At 38.8% G+C, this 20,560-nt stretch overlaps 1 protein-coding gene across 5 annotated transcripts in view; it reads right to left on the bottom strand.

Moving 5' to 3' along the window:
• Positions 1 to 20,560, bottom strand: part of LCLAT1 (lysocardiolipin acyltransferase 1) — a 117,041-nt gene that overhangs the window by 69,361 nt on the left and 27,120 nt on the right. For 3 of the 5 annotated variants that reach the window (XM_056357083.1, XM_056357082.1, XM_056357084.1), the window contains 2 exons: positions 7,077 to 7,245; positions 3,468 to 3,666 (listed from right to left, as the gene is read on the bottom strand). In XM_056357083.1, the coding sequence (XP_056213058.1) occupies positions 3,468 to 3,666; positions 7,077 to 7,241 (364 nt within the window). In that variant the 5' untranslated portion in view covers positions 7,242 to 7,245. Of the gene's footprint in view, positions 1 to 3,467; positions 3,667 to 5,642; positions 5,721 to 7,076; positions 7,246 to 20,560 lie in introns of those variants that run through there. The other 2 variants (XM_056357086.1, XM_056357085.1) reach the window with 2 other exon arrangements.

Genomic DNA, 20,560 nt, shown 5'->3' with positions numbered 1-20,560 from the left:
ACTATTAAGAAACAAATTCAAACCATGCAACTATCTTCTAGTCATTATGTGGTCACCTGACACTACTGTGTCTATGTTCCTTTGTACCTACTCAAACAGCATGTACTCCATAGCATGTGCTGAACACAAGCGCACCATAAGGTGTATTGCTTCCAATGCTATTCCTTATTAACTGAGAGTAGGCAAGAATATAAATTGTATATATCTATTACAAGTACTATAGAGAAGTCCTATCTTGTCCAAGTACGCAGGAAACTGTCAATGCCATTAGAAATTCTCCTTGAAAACTGACACTGCAGAATGTGTCAGTAGTTTCTGATGATGTCAGATGAGAAACTGCAGCAACAGCTAAGAGCAGAGAAGTGCTCCCTCGAGACGCCAACTTTGGCAAGCTGTACTGAAACGTTGGAAGAATGTTTCTGAAATTGAGATTACTGAAATGTAATACCTCTTTTTGAAAACTTTACTGCACACAATTTATCAAGCCAAAGCTACAGTTCCAGGAAGAAAAGACCATCTGTTTTTCTATGGGCTTCTTTTTTCAAGGCTCACCTTTAATCAATTTGAAGGTTTTTTTCATACACTGGAATGCAAAGAATTAATAACTTAAGAACCAGATAAATGACTCAGTGCATCTCCTTGAAACACTGACTCCTCTGATTTTAGTTGTAATTAAGTAGAAAATAACTGCCTACTTGGAATACTGACTCATTAAATCTGATATCTCTACACTTCTAACCTACAAAGGGGGCAACAAGGACTCTGGATCTATTTCCATTCCAAGCTTTGCCCTTCACCTACCATATTATCACTTGGATTAGTATAATCTCTCATAGACTTATTTTTACACCCCAAATGAGAAAGTACTTATGACAACAAAGGTGCTATGCATAATACTTGTAAGGTTTTCAGAAACATGGAAATGAAAGGGTTGCATTATAAACCTTATCTTACACAATTTTAAATTAAATGCTTGTTAAAAAAAAGACCTTGAAAGATCAGAAAAAAATTTACACAGAAAGCAACATAGTATATTCATTCAAGTATTTCTCAAACTCAAAGCGGATTACCATTAGGTAAAGATTTCTTAGAAGTTACATTTAGCCAATATATCAATACTTCTATAATCCTACACTTTTGATATGTACAACTAATTCTTATAAATATATGAAAAGATAAAAATGAAAGGCATGGTGAAAGTAGCTGGTTTAATTTCCACAAGTATTATACCTTAAATTATCAACATCTGAAGTATCAATTCTATATATGCAGTGCACTGAAACTGTCCAGTTGTCTTCCAAGTTATCTTCTCACTTTTACAAGCTCATAAAATAAACAATTTTTTTATGTAAAAAACACAGGACAATTCAAAAAACAAAACCAAAATCTGACAAACGCCGTTTAAAGGTCTATCACATAACAGAGCAGGGCCATTAGAGGGAAGCAGGAGAAATTCTGCTCTTTACTGATGAGATTCAGGGTTGTCCTCTTTAGACACCATTCTCTACTCCATCACTGCCCCACCAAATTTCATACAGATTAATCTTCTTCCATCAATCTTCATTCAATCCAATAGTCTCACTTTCCCACTGTCCCCTAATTATGTGGCTATAGAGAATATATTTGCAAGAATCTGCCACCCAAAACACAGCCTGACTGAACAAGGAGGCCAAGTATTTCTAAGACCTCTTTTTAGATACACTATGGTAGAACAGAAGCGGATCATTCACGACCTTAGGCCATCAAATTATGGCTTGAGTGAAGTATGTAGTTTAGCTGAATCCCTCTCCTGCAATTAATAACACAACAGTAATGGTTTACTAAAAAACAAGCTGTAATTCACAACACTGCAAGCAGTGCACTCAAAGCCCATATATTGTGGAGGGTACATATGGATCTGGCACAGTAATAATGGTTTATAACGCTACAGATCCAGGCACCGACTCTACTGCCAGAAATTGTCACCCTGTAACACTAACAACCGAGGTGAATGTCTGCCTGTGCCACCTCTACCATCACACCCCATTACTCTATCAGCCTATGAACAATGATGGCATCGTGGTCTGCTAATACTGACCTGCCACAGCTCCAGCTTCCTCAGCCTATTCATCAAATCTATTAGACATGCTCAGTTTATGCACAGAACTGAGAACTGAAGCAAGCAAATAAATAAACAAAACCTCTAAAAAACTCCTAACACCTTTTCAGGAACTGAATTTGGTGAAGCATAATATAGCATCCATCCACGACCTTCCAATTTTATAAAAGGCGTTAACAAGCACATGTACAAATGTTTTGTTACAAACAAAATACATGCCACTTTTGAAGACATAAACCTACGAATCTTACCAGACTATATTCCTGATTCTATCTTCCATCTCAGCTTTAAAAAGTCGCATACACAGCTGATGCCAAGATTTCAAAACATCTCTGCTGTATTATGAAGATAAAACATTTATCTAAATATATTTTCTCATTTCCTGTACCGTTAAAAGAGATGTCTTTTGTCAAGTAAAATTGACCTTAATGTTTGACTGTTAGGGGAAAAAACCCCTGTGTTACCTAGTTGCAGCTCTCACTTAAGAAGACTAAAGGCCCAGCAAGTGAATGCAATAACAGCACCAACAGTACGAGAGTTCCTCAGTATGGAATCCTGCCAAAATTATCCGTTCAGATAAATGGCCTGACAAAAGGGAACCATAAATAAGGTTACTCTTTTGACATCATAAAGTTGATGCATATCCTGCCCAAGCTAGTTTTCTATAAAACAGCAAATAAATCTAAGAGATAAATAAAATGCAGAGAGATGTTTTTTATCTCAGATAAGTCTGTCTATTTATTCAGAAACCATTTGTGCGGCAATTTTTGGCCGATCTGAAATTATTTCTCCAAGTATGTGCAACTCAGATCCATTTCCAGCCTACATCACTATAAATACTGATTATTCCAAATCCTGTACAACATATTTTGTGTAACCAAGTTCAGTTTAAAACTACAGTTAATAAAACTAACCATGAACTTTGCAATTGCCTATAGGGTTGTTTTTTCAGGGTTTTTTTAATCTTCTCAATAGTATAAGTTGGATAATGAAGAAAGAAGCTTGATGAGAACATTTGCAACATGGAGTGAAATAGCACCAAAAACAAAGTGTTGAAAGAGACTTCGAAAAGAGTCAAAAACTTTTTTTTCATAATTTTGAAAAATGCTTTCAGTACATAAAGCAGAGACATTTTCACCTAGAAGCATAAAGAAAATGTAGTATCTTTAAAAAGAAATGCTTAAGCATGTAATCCAGGCATCCTCCGGGAGATTTATGGTTTAATCACTCAATATGCCATATATTTTACACAAGCTTTTTTAAAACTACTGAAACAGAATTTAAACTTAGGTCGTTTAACAGGGTATGAACAGTGCTGGAGAAAATTTAAACACATTTTCCTTTTAAATTAAAGGGTTTAGTGACCTACCAAATCCCGGAATGCTTTTGAGACTGGATTTGAGACAGATTTTCTCAAGTCTGAGGTAGCTGTATCGCAGCAGGCAGTTCCACAGGAACATCCAGTCCATTCGCGTGCGATGGTTCATGATAATGACACTCCTTTCTCCAGGAACAAATCCGTCACCAGTGACAACCACCTTGGCACCAAACACCATTTCCAGCAAGGCCTAGAAATAATATCTCAATATTATGGCTTTACTCCCAGAGGAAAAGCATCAGTCCATTAGCAATAAAAATTAATTTTAATTCTGTCATTTCACTTATTCACTCACGTTATCACTGGTAAGCAAACTTGAGACTGTTTTCTAACAAACAATTCAGCTTTTCTACAGCAACAGTCAGCTGTTTAATGGACAACAATTAAACAGCACTTCTTAAAATGCACTCTTTACAGTCAAAGTCCAACGTTAACCTTACCTTTCCCCAGTTTTCCCAGAATACTATCATGTAGGAATAAAAGGGAATCAGTATAGATAATAACCTGGTAGGTAATCTAAGGAGCAACTGGCTGCAGAAACAATCTGTTGCTCACTATTGCCATGGCCAGGAAGACATCAGAAGCTGTCTTGCTTTCTGCTTGAGTCCAAACGGTCAACACATTTGTGCTTGACTTCTACCTGCAAAAACGGCCAGAAACTAATGGCAGAAAGAGCAGCCGAGAGAGAAATCCCAAAGAAGCTTGAACACAGGACAGGGATGCAGACCTAGGTCTGTACAGCTCTGCAGCACCACCGTGAAGCCTGGGTCTCCACCCCACAATTAGCAAAAAAGCATCAACCACCAAGTGGTGGCACACAGTCACCTATGAAGTGCCATCCCAAGGGATGGAATAAGCCTCACGCTTGGAAGGACACAAGCAAGAGGCTGGGCGAACAGCTTTCTCCATTTTGCCTAAACAGCCAGTGATGCTCTAAGTTGACCTATGCAGTATGTTTCTTGCTTTACCCGCTGCTGTATGTGGCTCTGAAGGGTCAAGTTATAAATCACAGGTCAGTGGTTTATCAGAAGAAAAAAGCAGTCAAGAACTACACAGGACATTTAAGAGCCTGGTGTCATAACCTGGGCAGCTGGACCATAAACATACAGCTCGGATAGATGTATATCAGAGCCCACGAGCATACTCTGGCCGTGTTCACACCACATCCATATCGCCTATTAAAAACGGTTTCTGGCCCGTGACATTACCAAATCACGCAGGGAAGCAGCATATGGAGGAGTGCTGGTTAGTTACAGCAGCAGACCAGGACCAGGCAAATAATTCAAAAATCTGGATAACCGAATGCTAGCACCTTATAACCCTTTAATGCCTAGTGGAAACACAGCGGAAAGGTACCAATTCCCACAGAAGAGGCAGACAGCAGATATCACCTAGAGGTATGACTTGAGGCCCTAAGGTCAGGGCCACTGGCAGGACACTTTCCAACCCAGCACAGAAAAAGAAACTACCAAATCACGATTGGACATTGGAGAGGAATAAACTTAACATTTGGCCTTAACATTAAAAAAATCTGAAGCACTTCAAATTACCCCCTTACCTCCTCTTCCCCATTCCTCTCTTAGAAAAATGCAGAAAAAGGGCAAAGTCTGGGGATTTAAACAGAGCTCTAGGAAGTAAAACAACTTTCTGTTCTGTTCACCTTTCTGCCACCGCTGTGCCACAGAACCTCAAAGAACATAAATTTCTCAGCTTAAGTCACCTGTAAAACTGGAAATACATTCTCAGTCACAAATGACTTGAGATCTCAGGATGAAAAGAATTATACATGCCAAATATTAATACTATTATTAACTCAGCTTACTATAGTTCTGGCAAAAGGTGTTGTTATCAAGAATAACTATGGACCACTGCAAAAGCAGAACAGGTCACATAGCTCCAAATGGTAAACAGTGACCTTCTTTTCAGAAAAGACAGAAGCAGCCTTTTTTGATAGTTTAGTAAGAACTGTATTACATATTTAATATCCAGTTAAGCATAATAATAAACATGTGTCCCGTTCATACATACATACAAACCCTAATGCTAGCATAAGCCAAACTAAACTGAAAGAGTTAAGACCCACCTCCACTATCCCATCCTGCTGACTCTGCTAGAAAGGAAATTTCGAGTACGTGGAGAGGAGTGAGGAAGGTGGAAGTTTCTTACATGACAGAGGTCAGGTTGAGAGATTCCCTGTTGGGAGTCCACCTGGTCCAAAGTTAGTTTATTATTTGGAGACTCAAACCCAGGTACTTGCTTGTCCTAATTAAGAATATAGGAAGTGTAAGGACAGAAAACTAACGCAGGTGATGTCTGAGCCTCAAAAAAGGTGGATTCAAAATTTTGGAGATCCCTTTCCTGAATCTAAACCCCCAAGGTCCTTACAAGACAGAATCCTTTCCACAAAAATATTCAAATTATTCTGGTTTAGGTCCAGTGTGGGCTGAAATCAAACTTCTAGACTGCAAAGGTTATCACAAACTAGTTGTAATAACTCAGAATTATAAAGCCTAGGCAGCTAATCAAATAAAAGACTAGTTTTTCATGTTGGGGACTTTGCAATTTTAGAAAAATTGGAAGACAAACAGAGAAAGGGTCAACTTTGTGAACCTGTCAGTACTTAGGTAAATTTTACCACGACAAAAAATAACAATCCCTCTATTCCCTTTGCTGGTAATTATTTTGTCTCTCCTAATTTTATTGCATTTAGTAATGACGAAAAGGACAAAATTTTTAGAACATGAAACAGCTGGCACCCCTTTAAAACACACAAGACAGAAACAGAGAAAGCAGAAACTATTCAATATGTAATAAAGATAAATCTTTGTTTATGCCACAAGATATGTATTTCTGCACAGCAATACAGCATCAGAAAAAGTTAAACAAACCTTTAAAGGCCTAGAGGGACAAGGTCCCTTGATTTTTAGAGAATAGATGAAGACACGGGTCCCATTCATACCACCTTTCCTCAGGAACAATTCAAGGAAGAGCTTTGTTATTGATTTCCAGACTCATATAGCTATAAATTTGATGCATTATAAGTGAAGAAGACTTAATTTCAAGGGACAGTTCTTGTTTTTCACCTGAAATCATTTATCTCTAATTCAGCTACAAGGACTAAATTCTAAGAGGATTAAGAGAACAGTGAAGGTCAGCAACAATGTATCAGACAGTGAATAATTTTCCTAATTAGATAGTTGGAGCACAATCGAAAGGAAGAGTTTAAGATGACTCATTTAGGAAGTTTCTAATGTAAAAAAATCCTCCTGCTTACTAGTGCTTCATCGACTCTTCTCTGATTGGCATCTAACTGACACTGGATGGAGATGTCATGAAAAGGCCTTTTCAAGAGTACAATTAAGACACAGTTTAGATTACATATAAATTAAACTGGAAGAAGAGGGGGACTGTAGAGAGGCACCATATAATATGCAACACCAAGCTAAAACCAAAGTCTCTACAGATAGTAAATGTATTAAGGTCTGTTTTGAGAAAAGCATTTAAAACTTCAACAAAAAAGTAAATCAAAAGCGTCAGAGAACAAACTAAATCGTGGGATTACAAACAGTTACACAAAACTTGGCTCAGACTGCAACTTACCACTGGCAGCGTGAGCCAAGTGGCCACAACACAATCGGTGATCCAGCGATACCAGGCCGGTGAGATAAACATCAAAGGTAGAAAAGGACCGAGCATGAATATACTTCCAAAAAAACTTCCCGAGAATAGTGCAAGTACAAAGTATATTCCTTTCCATGACACCATGGCTCTGAAAAAGAAAGTTGGTGTTATGTTAGAGAGATAAACTGAGAGCAGCTACATAATTCTTCAAGTCCACAAGTCCAGTTTGAGTTAGTAATATTCCTTCTTTTTCTGCCATAGCTAATATCACAATGACAGTAAACACAACCAAAATGTCCTATCCCACAAGCAGCTCTAAGCAAATGACTTTATAAACACAGTGATTTTTAAGGAGCATTGGGATACTAAACGGGTCAAAAGCATCAGCTACATCATAATTTTTCCCACTTAATACAGTACGTATTTCCATTCTAAAATCTAAAACAGCAAGCTGTTTTTATTATCCGAAGGTACGAAAGAGCTGTGTAAGAGAACTACTGTTACATTAAACTTTTCAGCCGTTATCTTTCTCATTGGCAAAGTACTAATGTTAGCATTTTCTGAAGACGGCGAACCTTCCGTTTCTGTTTCTTCTTGCTAAACACAGTGTTGCAGAAACTCATCTTCTCCAGCTAACAAGGGTCTACGTGCAACCTCCTTCAGAAACCACGCAAGCCTGATCAGCCATTTCAAACAGCAGTTCCCTTTTCATCACAGCAGGGCTGGGAAGCAGCAGCTGAAACATCCCGACTCACCCTGGCTTAGAGATTTTGTGACTTTTTGAAGTCTGCTGTACTTCAACTGTCCTTATCAGTTATTTTCCAACCTACTCCACCAAAAAGCAACAGCCTTTGGTTTTTAAGACATAGTCTAGACTTGAAATATCTCAACGTCTGTGCTATCAGGTTGAGTTCCTTATTATAAATTGAAATGTACAGTACACAAACCTTCTTAATGCATTACAGCAGAACACTCAGCAGTCCTCCAAAGCATTTGTAATAGCTACAAGCTTTCACAATTTAGCAACTACTACCAGCTATGACAAAGCAAATGTGGAAATATCAATTCTCTAAATTAGGGCCTAAAAATAGGCTGTTTTCATCTATTTAGGACTCAACCAATTGTTTATAAAATCAAAGGTTAAGTAGAAGTCACTTTTCAGTCACTTTACTGAATTCCTTTTTTTGACAGGCTATTTTAGAAATTGTAAGAGCTCAGATAGACAGAACTTCAGGACAAGAAAAACAGGAAGCTGGTGTTTTTAATTTTAAAATGAGCAATGGAAAAGTAATCCATTAGGCCTTGTGTACTGTAACATACACGATTTATCTCAGGCATGTTTTGTGCAACATCCATAGCAATAATGTTTGCACAGCAAAGTATTTGAAAGTCAAGAAATGGCAACACTAGTGGTGCTAGCACATGAACTTGACTCTGCTACTTCATGCTGACAAGTAACAAAAAAAAAAAAAGTAGCCCTATTTTGGGATACTTTTAGGTTTAAACAATTTCCTAAACCGTACATATTTGGAGGAAGGCCAAGAGAAGAGGCTATGGAAATGTGTTAATGTAAGAAGGATATAGGAAGCTGTACTTAGCCCAACTTCTGCAGCACAGCAAAAAAAGTAACATTAAATACAAGTGTTTGCTGATAGCTGTATCAGAAAGGTTTTAACACAATGAAATTTTAATTCAGACAAATACACATCATTTACATCCTGGAGTACAAAGCCCTCTCTCTCCTGCCAAAAGCAGGAACTAAAGAGCCAGCTGTCCACATATGCATGCACTAAGATACATCAATTTTGACATATCAAGGAACTCTGAAGAGCACTGCACTGAAGAAACAACACACCAACTGCCTCCTTGTATTTATTACTGCAAACCCATGTGGGGAAAGTCCAAAATAAAGGTAGGAGAGCACAAAAGAAAAAAAAAAAAAAAAAAAAGAAACAGAGAAGGATAGAAACAACAGAAGGGGAAGGAGGGGGAAGCAAAGCACTACATGCAGCAGACTAGAAGATAAGGCCTTCTGCTGAGGTGTCAAGTCTTGACATCTAGTGCAAAAGGCAGCAGACAGAATTAAAATTCAATGTGCTTGAGCTAATCAAGCATTTTTTGAGGAACACACACAACAAAACAACTGGAAACATCTAGGGACAGCTTTCAGACAGGTAAAACACACTAGCAGACACAAAACATGAGGTTTTTTAGCTTCAGCCAGCTGCTCTGGTCCTCTGTGAGGCTGCTCAGAGCCACTTGTCATTAGTCAGATGCAATGACGGCCACCAGCCAGACACCCTGGCTCCAGGTGGCTGCCAGACAACACCAAGGTGCACGTTCCGCTTCCATATCCTTGACTACTGCACACAGGTAACCACAGCATTCATGGGAGAAGACCTCGCTCTGTCATCCTCCTACTCTTAGGAAAGCAATGTAGGTCAGTTATCTACAGGTCAAGCTTTTCACAGTTCACACTGGTCCTTCCCTCGAATTATAGCACAGAGGAAAACGTTTAAGAAATTAAATTTTTTTTGTGTATTTTATGTGAAAGACTGTCTTGTGAACTTTTTTTTTTTAGATGAAAGTATCTAAGCTATGGAAAAGACCTGGGGAAGTTCTGAAGTTTCTCTTCTTCAATCTCTACCTCAGCAGTATCTTCTTCAACATTACAGTATAGACATATGTTATACTGCATTCCACTGGGTTGAACACTGTGGCATTTATTTCTAGACACAAAAGATACCATGTGTGTTTTCAGTTGATGTCATTTATTTCTCTTCCAGCCACGTTTCTTAAGTGTGATACATACCATATTTTGCTTATTGCTTATATATAATGCATTATATCTTTACATACGTACACATGTATTTATCTAGAATAATGGATAGGTTTTAGGTCTGAATTACCTCCACCACGATAAAAGCACATACCACGCAAACAGGTAGGAAAACAGAAAACCAACTCCCTCTTAATGGGTTTGAGCAAAACTGCAAAATAAAAACCTGTGATAAGGTGAAGAACTCACAGCAGAGAATAACCATCCAGCTGGCCACCTGCGAACAGTGCTCAGCAAGCTCTTTGTAGTAACAAGGTGAAACACACTGGACCCATTTGTTTTCATTTGTGGGTGGAGTTACAGCCTGGTCAAGAGATTACATGATTTAAGATGCATCTGCCCATACATGTCAGTTGAGAAACATTTGCATACTCTCACTCTAGCCAGCAGTCAAGGATGGATGGATGCTCCCCACAGAAGCTGCTGGGTGCCTGGGCTGCCAAGCCCACGTGCCCTGTGGTGCAGGCAGGGCTAGGAGGAGGCTGCAGCCCCAGCCTGGGTCCAGCACACCGGCCAGACCAGCTGCGCTGCTGGAGCCACGTGCCCTCTCAGACCCAAGCGGTCCCAGCACCTCCTCACCTGGGAGGACACTGCCCAGGCTTGTAAAGTGTACACAGCCAGCTCTGGTCAGATGAGATAATTAGTCACAACCTTGTGTTCTACTAAAGCTTCGGCAGGGTTTGGCAATTGCCCTAGCTCTGAAGCAGGACAGCTGTGCTCACACAGTGCTGCAACTTGCCTAACGATCTCTTTGCTCGTCTTTGCTCAGCTTTTTGGGTTTTTTTCCCCTTCCCAACAGCCACCCCTCTCCCAGCCCTGCATCCCACATCTCCCATCCTGATGCAGCAACACCCTGTTCTCCCCCTCGCCATACCAGATCATTTGGGCAGGTGAAGCGCAGCAGGCTCCATCCAAGCGGCCATCCACGCTGCTGAAAAGGAAAGCCGTAATGCCGAAGGCTGCATGGCTGGCACACGGGATCAGCTCTCGAGTCCTGCCCCGCCAGGCTCTGCACGCTGCTGTCCACTTGTACTGGCACTCCCAGGGCTGTTGCATGCAGTTTACCACGGTGTTGGTCACCTGGGGAATTCCCAGACACCCACTACCGAAGACAACTGGGAACATCCTTCTACGTCTCTCAGCCCCTTAACCACCCAGCTTAGGAACGAAGTTTCTTTACATGTCTATCAGCCATCCCCCATCAAAGACAGGCATTCAACAAGAGAAGTAACAGCTACAATGCAGAATACCTGCCTGCAACTTCAAAAGACAATTAAAAATAAAAACCCCAAACAATCTCAAAGGGAAAGGAGTACTTAATGAGGACTTGTAAAATGGTCAAAAATAAATGTGAAAAATCTCAAAACAAAGAAAACTGGAGCTGATTCATGTAAGAGATGAGACACCCAAGAAATGAATTACAGGATTCAACAGAAGGTCTGAATAACAGACCCCAAGCATTTTCAAAGTACAAAGTATTTCCTCACTGCTGCTGACAACCATCTCTTTCTTATGCAGCAATCGCCCTCAACACTAGATTTTACATGTATTATTACAACCTTTATGCATCTTAAAGCCACTTTCCATTTGCTGTGTGGGTCAGAGCTGTGGGGTGAGAGTCAAAATCATAAGATCCAGGCTGAAAGCTGCAAACCGTGAGAAAGACAGCACCCTCATACTGGGTAGTTCTTCATCTATTTTGTGGCAGAACTCCAAGTTATTGAGGGACTGTACTTCACATGTTCTCGTTGCCATAGCAGAAGGAAAACATGCTCTGTCTCCAGGTAACGGGAAACAGTAATTCTTAAAATATAATTTATGTTTTACACTTAGTTTTAAAAATTCTTGGCTACAATGGCACAAATTACTTTCCAAAACAGTGGCATTTTGGTAAACTTCATCTTTGTTAAAATATTTACTTGAAAATAGTTCAATATTCTTTGCAAACATAGTGTTTGCATAATAACATAAAACAGAGGCTTGTGATCAGATTTTGTCTTGTTTCGCTTATCTACTTGCTTTTATGCAAGATGTAGCTGGAATGACAGACAAACCACAGCTTGTTAGGATGACTATTTCAAAAGGTTTTCCACAGCCTGTTCTCTACAACAAAACTAGCTTTTCCTCACAACTGCTTCTATGGCTTATAAGTGGGCAAAGGATGCAAAATCAGTTTATCTGGTAAGAAACAAAAAGTTTCTTTTTTTTTTTTTCCTAAGTTTCTAAAATTAAAGGTCTAGAAATTTCACAGTAGTCAAGACTCACCACATGCTTCATGTTTCCTTAACAGTTCCTGGCTAATTCAAAGGTCTTGTACAAACAGGTTAATTCATCTTCCAGGTTCAGGAATTAAGCAATACTACCTGACAAACAAAGGCAGCTGCCTGATAACTAGAGTCTTTTAAGCACTTGGTATTATGCAGTCAGCAAATCAGGTTTTATTACACTACTGAAAAAATAAAGAAATGCTCATTAGTGCCAATAAAACAACATTGTATTATTGCCGGTCAGTATGTTTCCATTCAATCAGCATGCACAATAAAACTGTTCATTAGTCTTCAAGAACTGAACAGGGAATACTAGGCACTGGGTTTAATTCTTCTTTCAGTCAATTACCAGTAGAAAAGGTAAACATTATCTTCAATTAAAATCAAGCAGAAACTGACACAGACAGCCAATGATACCTTTTCTCTTAGAGTTCTGCAAAGAAAGCCAGCAGTTAACCGGGAACCGACTTAATTGAGTTCTGCATTTCCTCTAAGCACGGCAAATGGAAGAGGTGAGCTGGAAGTTCCAGCACCCATATTCAATTTTGCATTCTGAAACATAATTTCCAAGTCAGAAGCACAGTTGCAATTCTCACAACGATTTTTAACACCTTTCATCTGGGTGAAGTGAATTGGACTTCAAGTAGATGGGCAAGAGGGAAACAAAATTGCCAGCTTCCCAGGTGTCCATCAAACAAGCCATCAAATGAATGACTCAAACTTTTACTTGTTCACTAGTTTTTAAGGTTACTAAACAAAATCATCTAGACAGGAGAGCAAGCAGCTGGACAATCCTTCCTGGCTTGCAAGGCACATAATGCAGGGCTCTCAGCAGCCACCGAGCAGGTGGCCAAATGACAAAGCGTCAGCCAGGCAGACCAGTGGAAATGACACATGCTAGCAGAATGTTTCAAGTCCAACAAATCACCAGGCTTTTCTGTTGGGAGTATTTTATGAGTGGTTTGGGTTTTTTTCCCCCATAACAACATTACAAAGGAAATTTTTACCAATTCTTGCACTCAAGAGCAAGAAACTAGTTTCTATGTAGTACCATATTTTAAAAAGAAAATTGCTTACAGCGAGCTTTTGTAGAATGACTCAATTGTATTTCCAGATCTACAACTCACCCCATCTCTGTGGCCATGTAACATTTCATTTGTGCCTCAGTTAAAAGAACTGCAGAAATAGCAGAGGTTATATGGGAAGCAAAGACAGGAAGAAGCTGAATTATTAATTTGCACAGATATTCACTCTAATCAGTAGCCCACATGATACAGGCAAGAAGCTCCATCAGTCTCCAGAGACCTCTTTATGAAACTACATTTTATTTCTGATCCTTCTCTCGGGCACTTCAGTATTTTAAGGAACACACAAATACAACACAGATCACTTATAGAAAAAAAATGTGAAGAAGCAGGCACTTGAACAAAAGGGAAGTAGTTTCAACAGTCAATTCTTGCATTTAAAAAATGAGATTTTTTTTAAATGAAATTTAAGAGGGTTAACATGTGTATCATAATATAGGATAGGGTAATAAAAGATAATTATCATCACAAACCACATCCGTGACCCTCTTTAATAGTATAGCAGGTATTACCTTACACATGCACAAAAAGTGCAATACTTAATGAGTAATTTCCGTAAATATTACCAATAAAATATGATTATTGCTGCATCTTACAATTTATTATCTCTTTCATTTGCAAAGACTTAATCTGACTATTGTAATTCAATAAAAAAATTAATAGAATTTTTAATTTGCTCTTCCAAGTAATTGTGTCTTTCCAAATGCAAAAAAACCTGGCTGAGATTCTTTGCAATACAACCTTTAGATACTGTAAGCAGATAATTCAGTCAGTGTATAGGCATCAAATCAGTCTGATGCTTTTTCACTCTTGTTTACCTGTACTCTTTCCACTGTTGCTCCAGACAACCATTAGACCAATAACGCTTGAATGAGAGCATGAGCTAAGGTATGTCAAGTAATTTGTAAGAGGGTATCAAGCAACAGCTACAGCTGCTTCCCGAAAAAAAAAAAAAAGAATGATTTATGGAAAAGTAGCTTGCTCTCATTCCTTACAATATTCAGAAAATCTAGATAAACTGACAAATTTGAGCTGCTCTAGGAAGAACTGCACAAGAGCTTTTTCTACCAAAAGCTACCTCAATTTTTACTATGCATGTTGCACAGATACAAGTAATTTTTAATTACTTCATGCCTTTCCATGCACATAGTTGTTCTTTGTGCTATCCCTCAAGCCTGTATTAAACAGCAACCAATACAAAAAGAGTGCCCTGGCTGACAAGTCCTCAAAAATAGGTTTGACAGATGAAGAACAGCTGTTGTATTCCCCCCATCCCCTATCTTTAAATAACTGAGAAAAAAAAAAAAACCAAACAAACCAAAAAAAAAAAAACCAGAAAAAAACCAAACACACACATAACCTTGCAAGAAACATGGAGCAGGGGTCAGTTTTGGAGTTTTATTAGGTACATTATGTAAAACTTGCAAGTCAGCTCCAAGCCCAGTCTACTTTACAAAAAGAAGCTACTTGTGGTCAACAACTGGCAAATCTAAGTCCTCTGGTTTTAAGTCTACAACAGCTGACCAACTTAAATAACAAATCCAAGTGAAAATGATGAAAAACTGATAGAAAGTTCCACTTTGTAATTGGAGATGTTACAAACAAACCAACAGATCAATTATTCTCTCGCCCCCCCAAAAAAGCACCCCAGCACTTCAGTTCACTGCTATTCTTGGCAGGCGGGGTGGCATTTATGATTTCAGAAGTACCTATTTCACAATAAAATCCTCTGCTGGGTAGCAGAAATCAAGGACTTCGTGCTGAAGATCAGTTACTCCAAGACAAAACTAGCAGAGTGTTCAGTGCAGTATCCTAAAATCTCTGCCACTGGCACTGAACCAAAATCACTCCCCAAGAGTCGTGAAAGCTTTTCAAGTTACCAATATGCACCGCATGCAACAGATCACAAATGCATGATTTAAAGAAATGTTCAGTTTCCAAGGTTCTTAAAACTTTGCTGTGTTCACAATTTCCAAGCTAAACTCTTTTCTCAGCCTATGTACAGAACAGTAACTCACACCTCTCTTCTGTGTAAGGATACATTCTGTGTAGCGAAACTCCTAATGGCTTTTCTACCCTCATCAAGACAGAATTTTCCCATCAGGTTAACAAAGTCAAGAGAAATACAGGAGACACATATGAACAAAATTCAAACACCCTGTTCAACAAGATATGAAAACCACCAACCATCACCAGGATAGTAAGAGCATGACAGAAAACTTACGCTCTCATGTTATTCCAAAGAACGTGATTATGAGAAGAAAACGGGGGATGTAAAAGCAGACTTTCAGAGGTCTAAAGCACGGTACCCAACCTGGAGAAAGTTTCAGTGAAAGCTTTGTATTTGTGACCAACCTTTACAAAAGCCTCTCTCAGTTCTAGAACATAACATATTAAGGCAAATAATTCCTCCTTTTCCATTTATAATGTATGCTACAAATGAATTTGATTCTGGATGGGTAGTATTACAGCATGGCTTTGGGGGTTTTGTTTCTTTTATACCATGACAGCCATGATCTGTAAAACAATGAAAATTGCTGAACTACTTTATTCCTTTTCTCAGTAGCACTTTACATGCTATAAAACTTTAGCAGGCCCCATGCTAAAAATCCCAACAGCAAACTTACTGAAGCCAGTGAGTCTCCACCTCAATCAACTGCAAGATCAGATTATGGATTTTATCGACTCTCCAAATTTTTAAAGGACTGAAAAGAAAAACTTGAGACTTATCTTCATTTCCCTACCATGTAAGTCATTCTGGCTAAACAGTACTTACATGAGAAATAGAGAACAGTGCCTACAGACAAACGTATGTCACTTTTTTTTAATAATGATAGATAAATTGCTGTTATAAATGGCATATAACTCTGCCAAGCCTTTGAGTCTGTGCAACTGCCTCAGGCTTTTAAAATATATTTCCAAGACAAATATCAAAGAAAAAAGCACAACATTTGCAAATAACATTAAAAATTTTCTAGCCACTTAATTGGAAAATGCCATACTTTAGAGAACTTGAAATTTTGCAGGGCTGCCTTTGTATCAGGAATACACAGCACTCTAGAAGCATACCTACACATCAGCAAATAATCACATTTGTAACAACTTTAAAAGCCGCATAAATGGTTTTCTAGTGAGTTATGCTTACAGGCTGGCTGCTTTCCGAGGTAAGCATAGTGGAAACAATAGATTGGTTACCTGGCAGGCTTCAAAGCAAAAGAAGAAAAATGCAGTAGTTCTGCAGAAAATTTACATATGTTTCATTCCCAGTAGAAGAAGAAGAAACAGTTTATTTGCATTTGTTCCATTTCTGGACATGAAATCCTGTTCTCAACCTGTTATGTTTTGGTGAAGATGGAACCTAAAGCAATACAGCCAAAAAACACACATTGCCAAATGACCGCCCCTCTACTACTATTTCTGTTCCAAGACCTTACAGAAAGAGATGAAGTTTTGCTGTGCTTTTCGGAGCCTTCTAGAGAACAGTCTTCAAATCTCTTTTGCACAGCTTACCAGTAGGATCAGTCAACAGCATATCTGGATATTTCTAAGATTACGTTACAAACCAGTGTTAAGAACTGTAGCTTTAACCCCATCTTCAGCTCTGTAATTCTTTCCACCAGCTACAAAGGGAAACCTCTCTCCTGACAGAACTCCAAAGGGTCATCATCCTCAGGGCTTTAAGTCGATCCAGGTCTGCAAAGCTATTTCTGACAGAGCCCTGCAGTTTCACAGTATAAACACTGCCTTCACCCATCTGGATGGTGCTGTGCATAGATGCAAGCCTTGCCTGAGAAGATGCACAGCTGAGTTAGATGATCTGTACTTGAGCTAATAAAGCTTCGTGTCTCAGCAGGGATTCTCAGCCCATGCAAAGCAACAGGCTGATGCAGATACGTTGCTTCTGGTTCCAGGGCTACTGAATCTGATTCTATAAAACACACAACATTTTTCTTCAAACTTAAGTGTTCTCAAAGCCAGAAAAGCTTTTAGCAATATAGTATAATAAAGCAACTCATGTTTCTTGTTAAAGCTGAATGGCTTTGGTCCCTCAAACACAGAGGAAGGCATAAGCGACACTTGATTCTTGTAAAGAGTTTTGCATTTAGATGCAAAGGACCCAGTGCTACCGACAAATGAATAACAATGTTTTGCACGAACATTTAGCATGATCATTTTAGCCTATAACAAATCAACAGTATAAGAAGCTAAATAATTAAATGTTGAAGCAACCAGGGACGTTATCTGCCAGCACTTAGGCAATACTTGCCTAAGCTGCCAGAAGACAAATGGAAAAAAGCAACATCTAAGACTAAGATTTTTAGATTTTTAGCTTTGTATTATTTTAAATTGTAGCTCATTTGAAACAGAGTCTCAGTTTTTAATAAAGTTTGCCAGAACTAAAAGGAGCTTATAAAAAAGAATTTAAAGTGATTTAATAAGTGTTGTATTTCCCATCACAAGAACCAAGTCAATGTTACAGTAAGAATGAGTTTGAAGTCAGCTGCAAATGCATTTGGCAGTTGCAGATTCATTAAATAGACGTGCTGTGGCAGACACATAGATGCTAGGCAATCCAAGAATAAAGTATCCATGAAATAATTACAGAACAGCAAGTGACCCAGTCAGGGAAATAACCCATTACAGCTATTCAGGGACTACTAGATTTTACAGTTGTGAGCGATGCTCTAGCTTAACAAGAGCTATTAGGAAAAAATGGGGAGGCAAGAAGGAAAGCATCACAAGAGCTATTTTACAGGCATTGTTATAGACCAACTGACCACTTCCAGTCTCAGATTCAGTACCACTATGTTGCTACAAAACTGCCTTAAAATCTGCAAAGTGATAGCAGAAAGGAACAAAAAGACAGAACAACAAACTGATCACTGAAGCAAAAAATTGTTTGGATAGTTAAGGAAACTACGCTGCTTATACCTCAAGGATGAGAGGCCAGAAGATATAGAATACCCTAACCTACACTAAAACTATCATGTTGAAGAATAAAGGAGACAGGTGACAAGGCAGTCTAGAGAACGTTACTTACTGGTATCCCCTCTCACCCTTAAAAGAGTAACAACAACAAAGGAATCGAAGAGGAAACGCAATGACTCAGTCTTTGCACTAGGTAAATCATATCCAACAAAGGAGAACGTTATCCAGATTCAGCTGTGCAGAGCAAGCTACCAGAAATAACGAAATCAGAAATCTTCTCATAGCAGTTTTCAGTAGTCATGGAACTTGTTTAATATCAGTTGTATCTAGACTATTCTTTAGGGCCAGACAGATTTAATTCATTGAATTCTAGCAATTCATTATAAGGATTTTTTTTTTTTGCCCTTTCCCCCCCCCTCTCTAACTACAAGAATTTTACTTCCAAGGTGATCTAGAGTTCTCATTTCCAAGTACGAACACACCCTGGCATATTCCCCCTTTTACTAAGTGCCCTGACCTTTCGGGAAAAAGATTATACAAAACCACAGAATTCCTGGAAAGAAACTGCTATTTCTTATTAGCATACTAATACCACAGAAAGATAAGCTAGAAGAGCTCATCTTCAAGCCATGAAATATGCTCGTAAGTGAAGTACCTGGACAATTGGCTAAGGATGTATGTGAGAAAGCATGTACATCACAGCTCTTGAAACACCTTTAATGAGTTCACGGCAAGTGGAAGTGATATCTTTATTGGGGAAATTATAAAACATGGACTCATCAAAAACAGGTGCTTATGACATTTCATTTCTCTCTCTTCCTCATCAGTTTGAGGTTTCTCCCCATGTCTTACAAAAGTAAACATACTGCTGAAACTCTCAGTACTCCCAAATAACCAAAGCACAGCGTATCTTTACATACTAGGACACTTTGCATTAAAACAATACAGCCTGGGACACTTTGCAGCCAAACAGTACAGCCTCAAGAAAATTAAGTCTTTTTCTGGCATGACTACAAGGCATGCTGAAGTTAAGAAAAAACATCACAAGCACAGCCACAAAGTTGAACACAGAAGCACCAGCATTAAAAAAATAACAGCCTTGACTGTGAAATACTCTTATGTGCCAAGCCTAAGTGACACTTCTCACCTGGGCATGGAACAGACAGCTATCTTACCCGATAGGGAGATGTTCAGCTCTGCAGTGTTTTTGTTGCCAGCATGACCCATCAAGCAAACAGCTTGATAAACAAGAGCAAGTGTAGCGATGGCAAACAATGCAACACAAGGATTGAAAACCTGGTTATTACAGAGTGTCGCTTGGAGCCTATTCAAGCTATTCATTTGTGCTAGCGTAAATAAATACTAACAAAAGCATGGAAAATGTTTAGAGAAACTATAGTTATGAGACCTTAAACAAGGGACAGTAAAATTGTTCCAATACTTTAGTAAAATGTTGTGAATTAACTAGCAGCTGGGTCAACTTGCCATCTTTCCCAGAAGCATGAAGAAGACATACAGGGATGTCTTCCAGGCTCACAGGCAGAATGAATAGTATGTGGATTTCTATTCTGGTGGAGGCAACTAATTGGGAAGTACTCACTCCTACGTATCTTAACTCATACGAAGCACAGTCTTTAATTCTCCACAATGGTACTAAGATCAGAGCCCCAGTGACAAGCAAGGCAGGAGCCCTGCCGCTCAGGGTTCTGACTTCTCCCCTCGGCAAGTCCATCTTGAGCAATGACCGAGGCAGTAACACCTCCAAAAAAGTTAACTGTGATTGTTCAGTTAAAAACTCCTAATTTTTATTTTCACAGGGGAACATATTTGGACACTTCTTTGGAGTGCTTCCACTCTTAACACTAAATAAAACTTCTTGTACGTACTTTGATCCGAATTTATGCAAGAGCACTGTCTTCCCATGAGGGCAGCTCTTAACACATAGATGGCCTTAAAAGCTCTCTGCAAAAACGCATGGAGAATTGCATTTTTTATTTGAAGAGTAATAATACATTTTTCATAGTTTAAATAGAAGATAAATGTTTACAACTTCTACTACAGTATCTATAAATGTGCTGTGAGAAAAATCACAGGCTGTTACAGTATCAGTTATATACTTGGATTAGCATGAATAACTTAAGCCCATAATTTCTCAAGGCTGAAACATACAGGTTTTATTTTTACATAAAATAGCTTAACTCCTCAAAATTTTCTTCTCACACAAATAATTTTCACCTGCTCCTGCTGTTGTTGCAGATTAACAGCCAGAGAGAAAGGACAGGAAGAACCAAAACAACGCAGCAGTGGAAATACAGGAACATACTATGTCAAAGGGAAAGCCCA

Source organism: Falco biarmicus, chromosome 12 (genome assembly GCF_023638135.1).
Source record: "Falco biarmicus isolate bFalBia1 chromosome 12, bFalBia1.pri, whole genome shotgun sequence".
NCBI lineage: Eukaryota > Metazoa > Chordata > Aves > Falconiformes > Falconidae > Falco > Falco biarmicus.
Note: the sequence above shows the minus strand (reverse complement) of the source record. Positions and strands in the feature narration are given on the sequence as shown.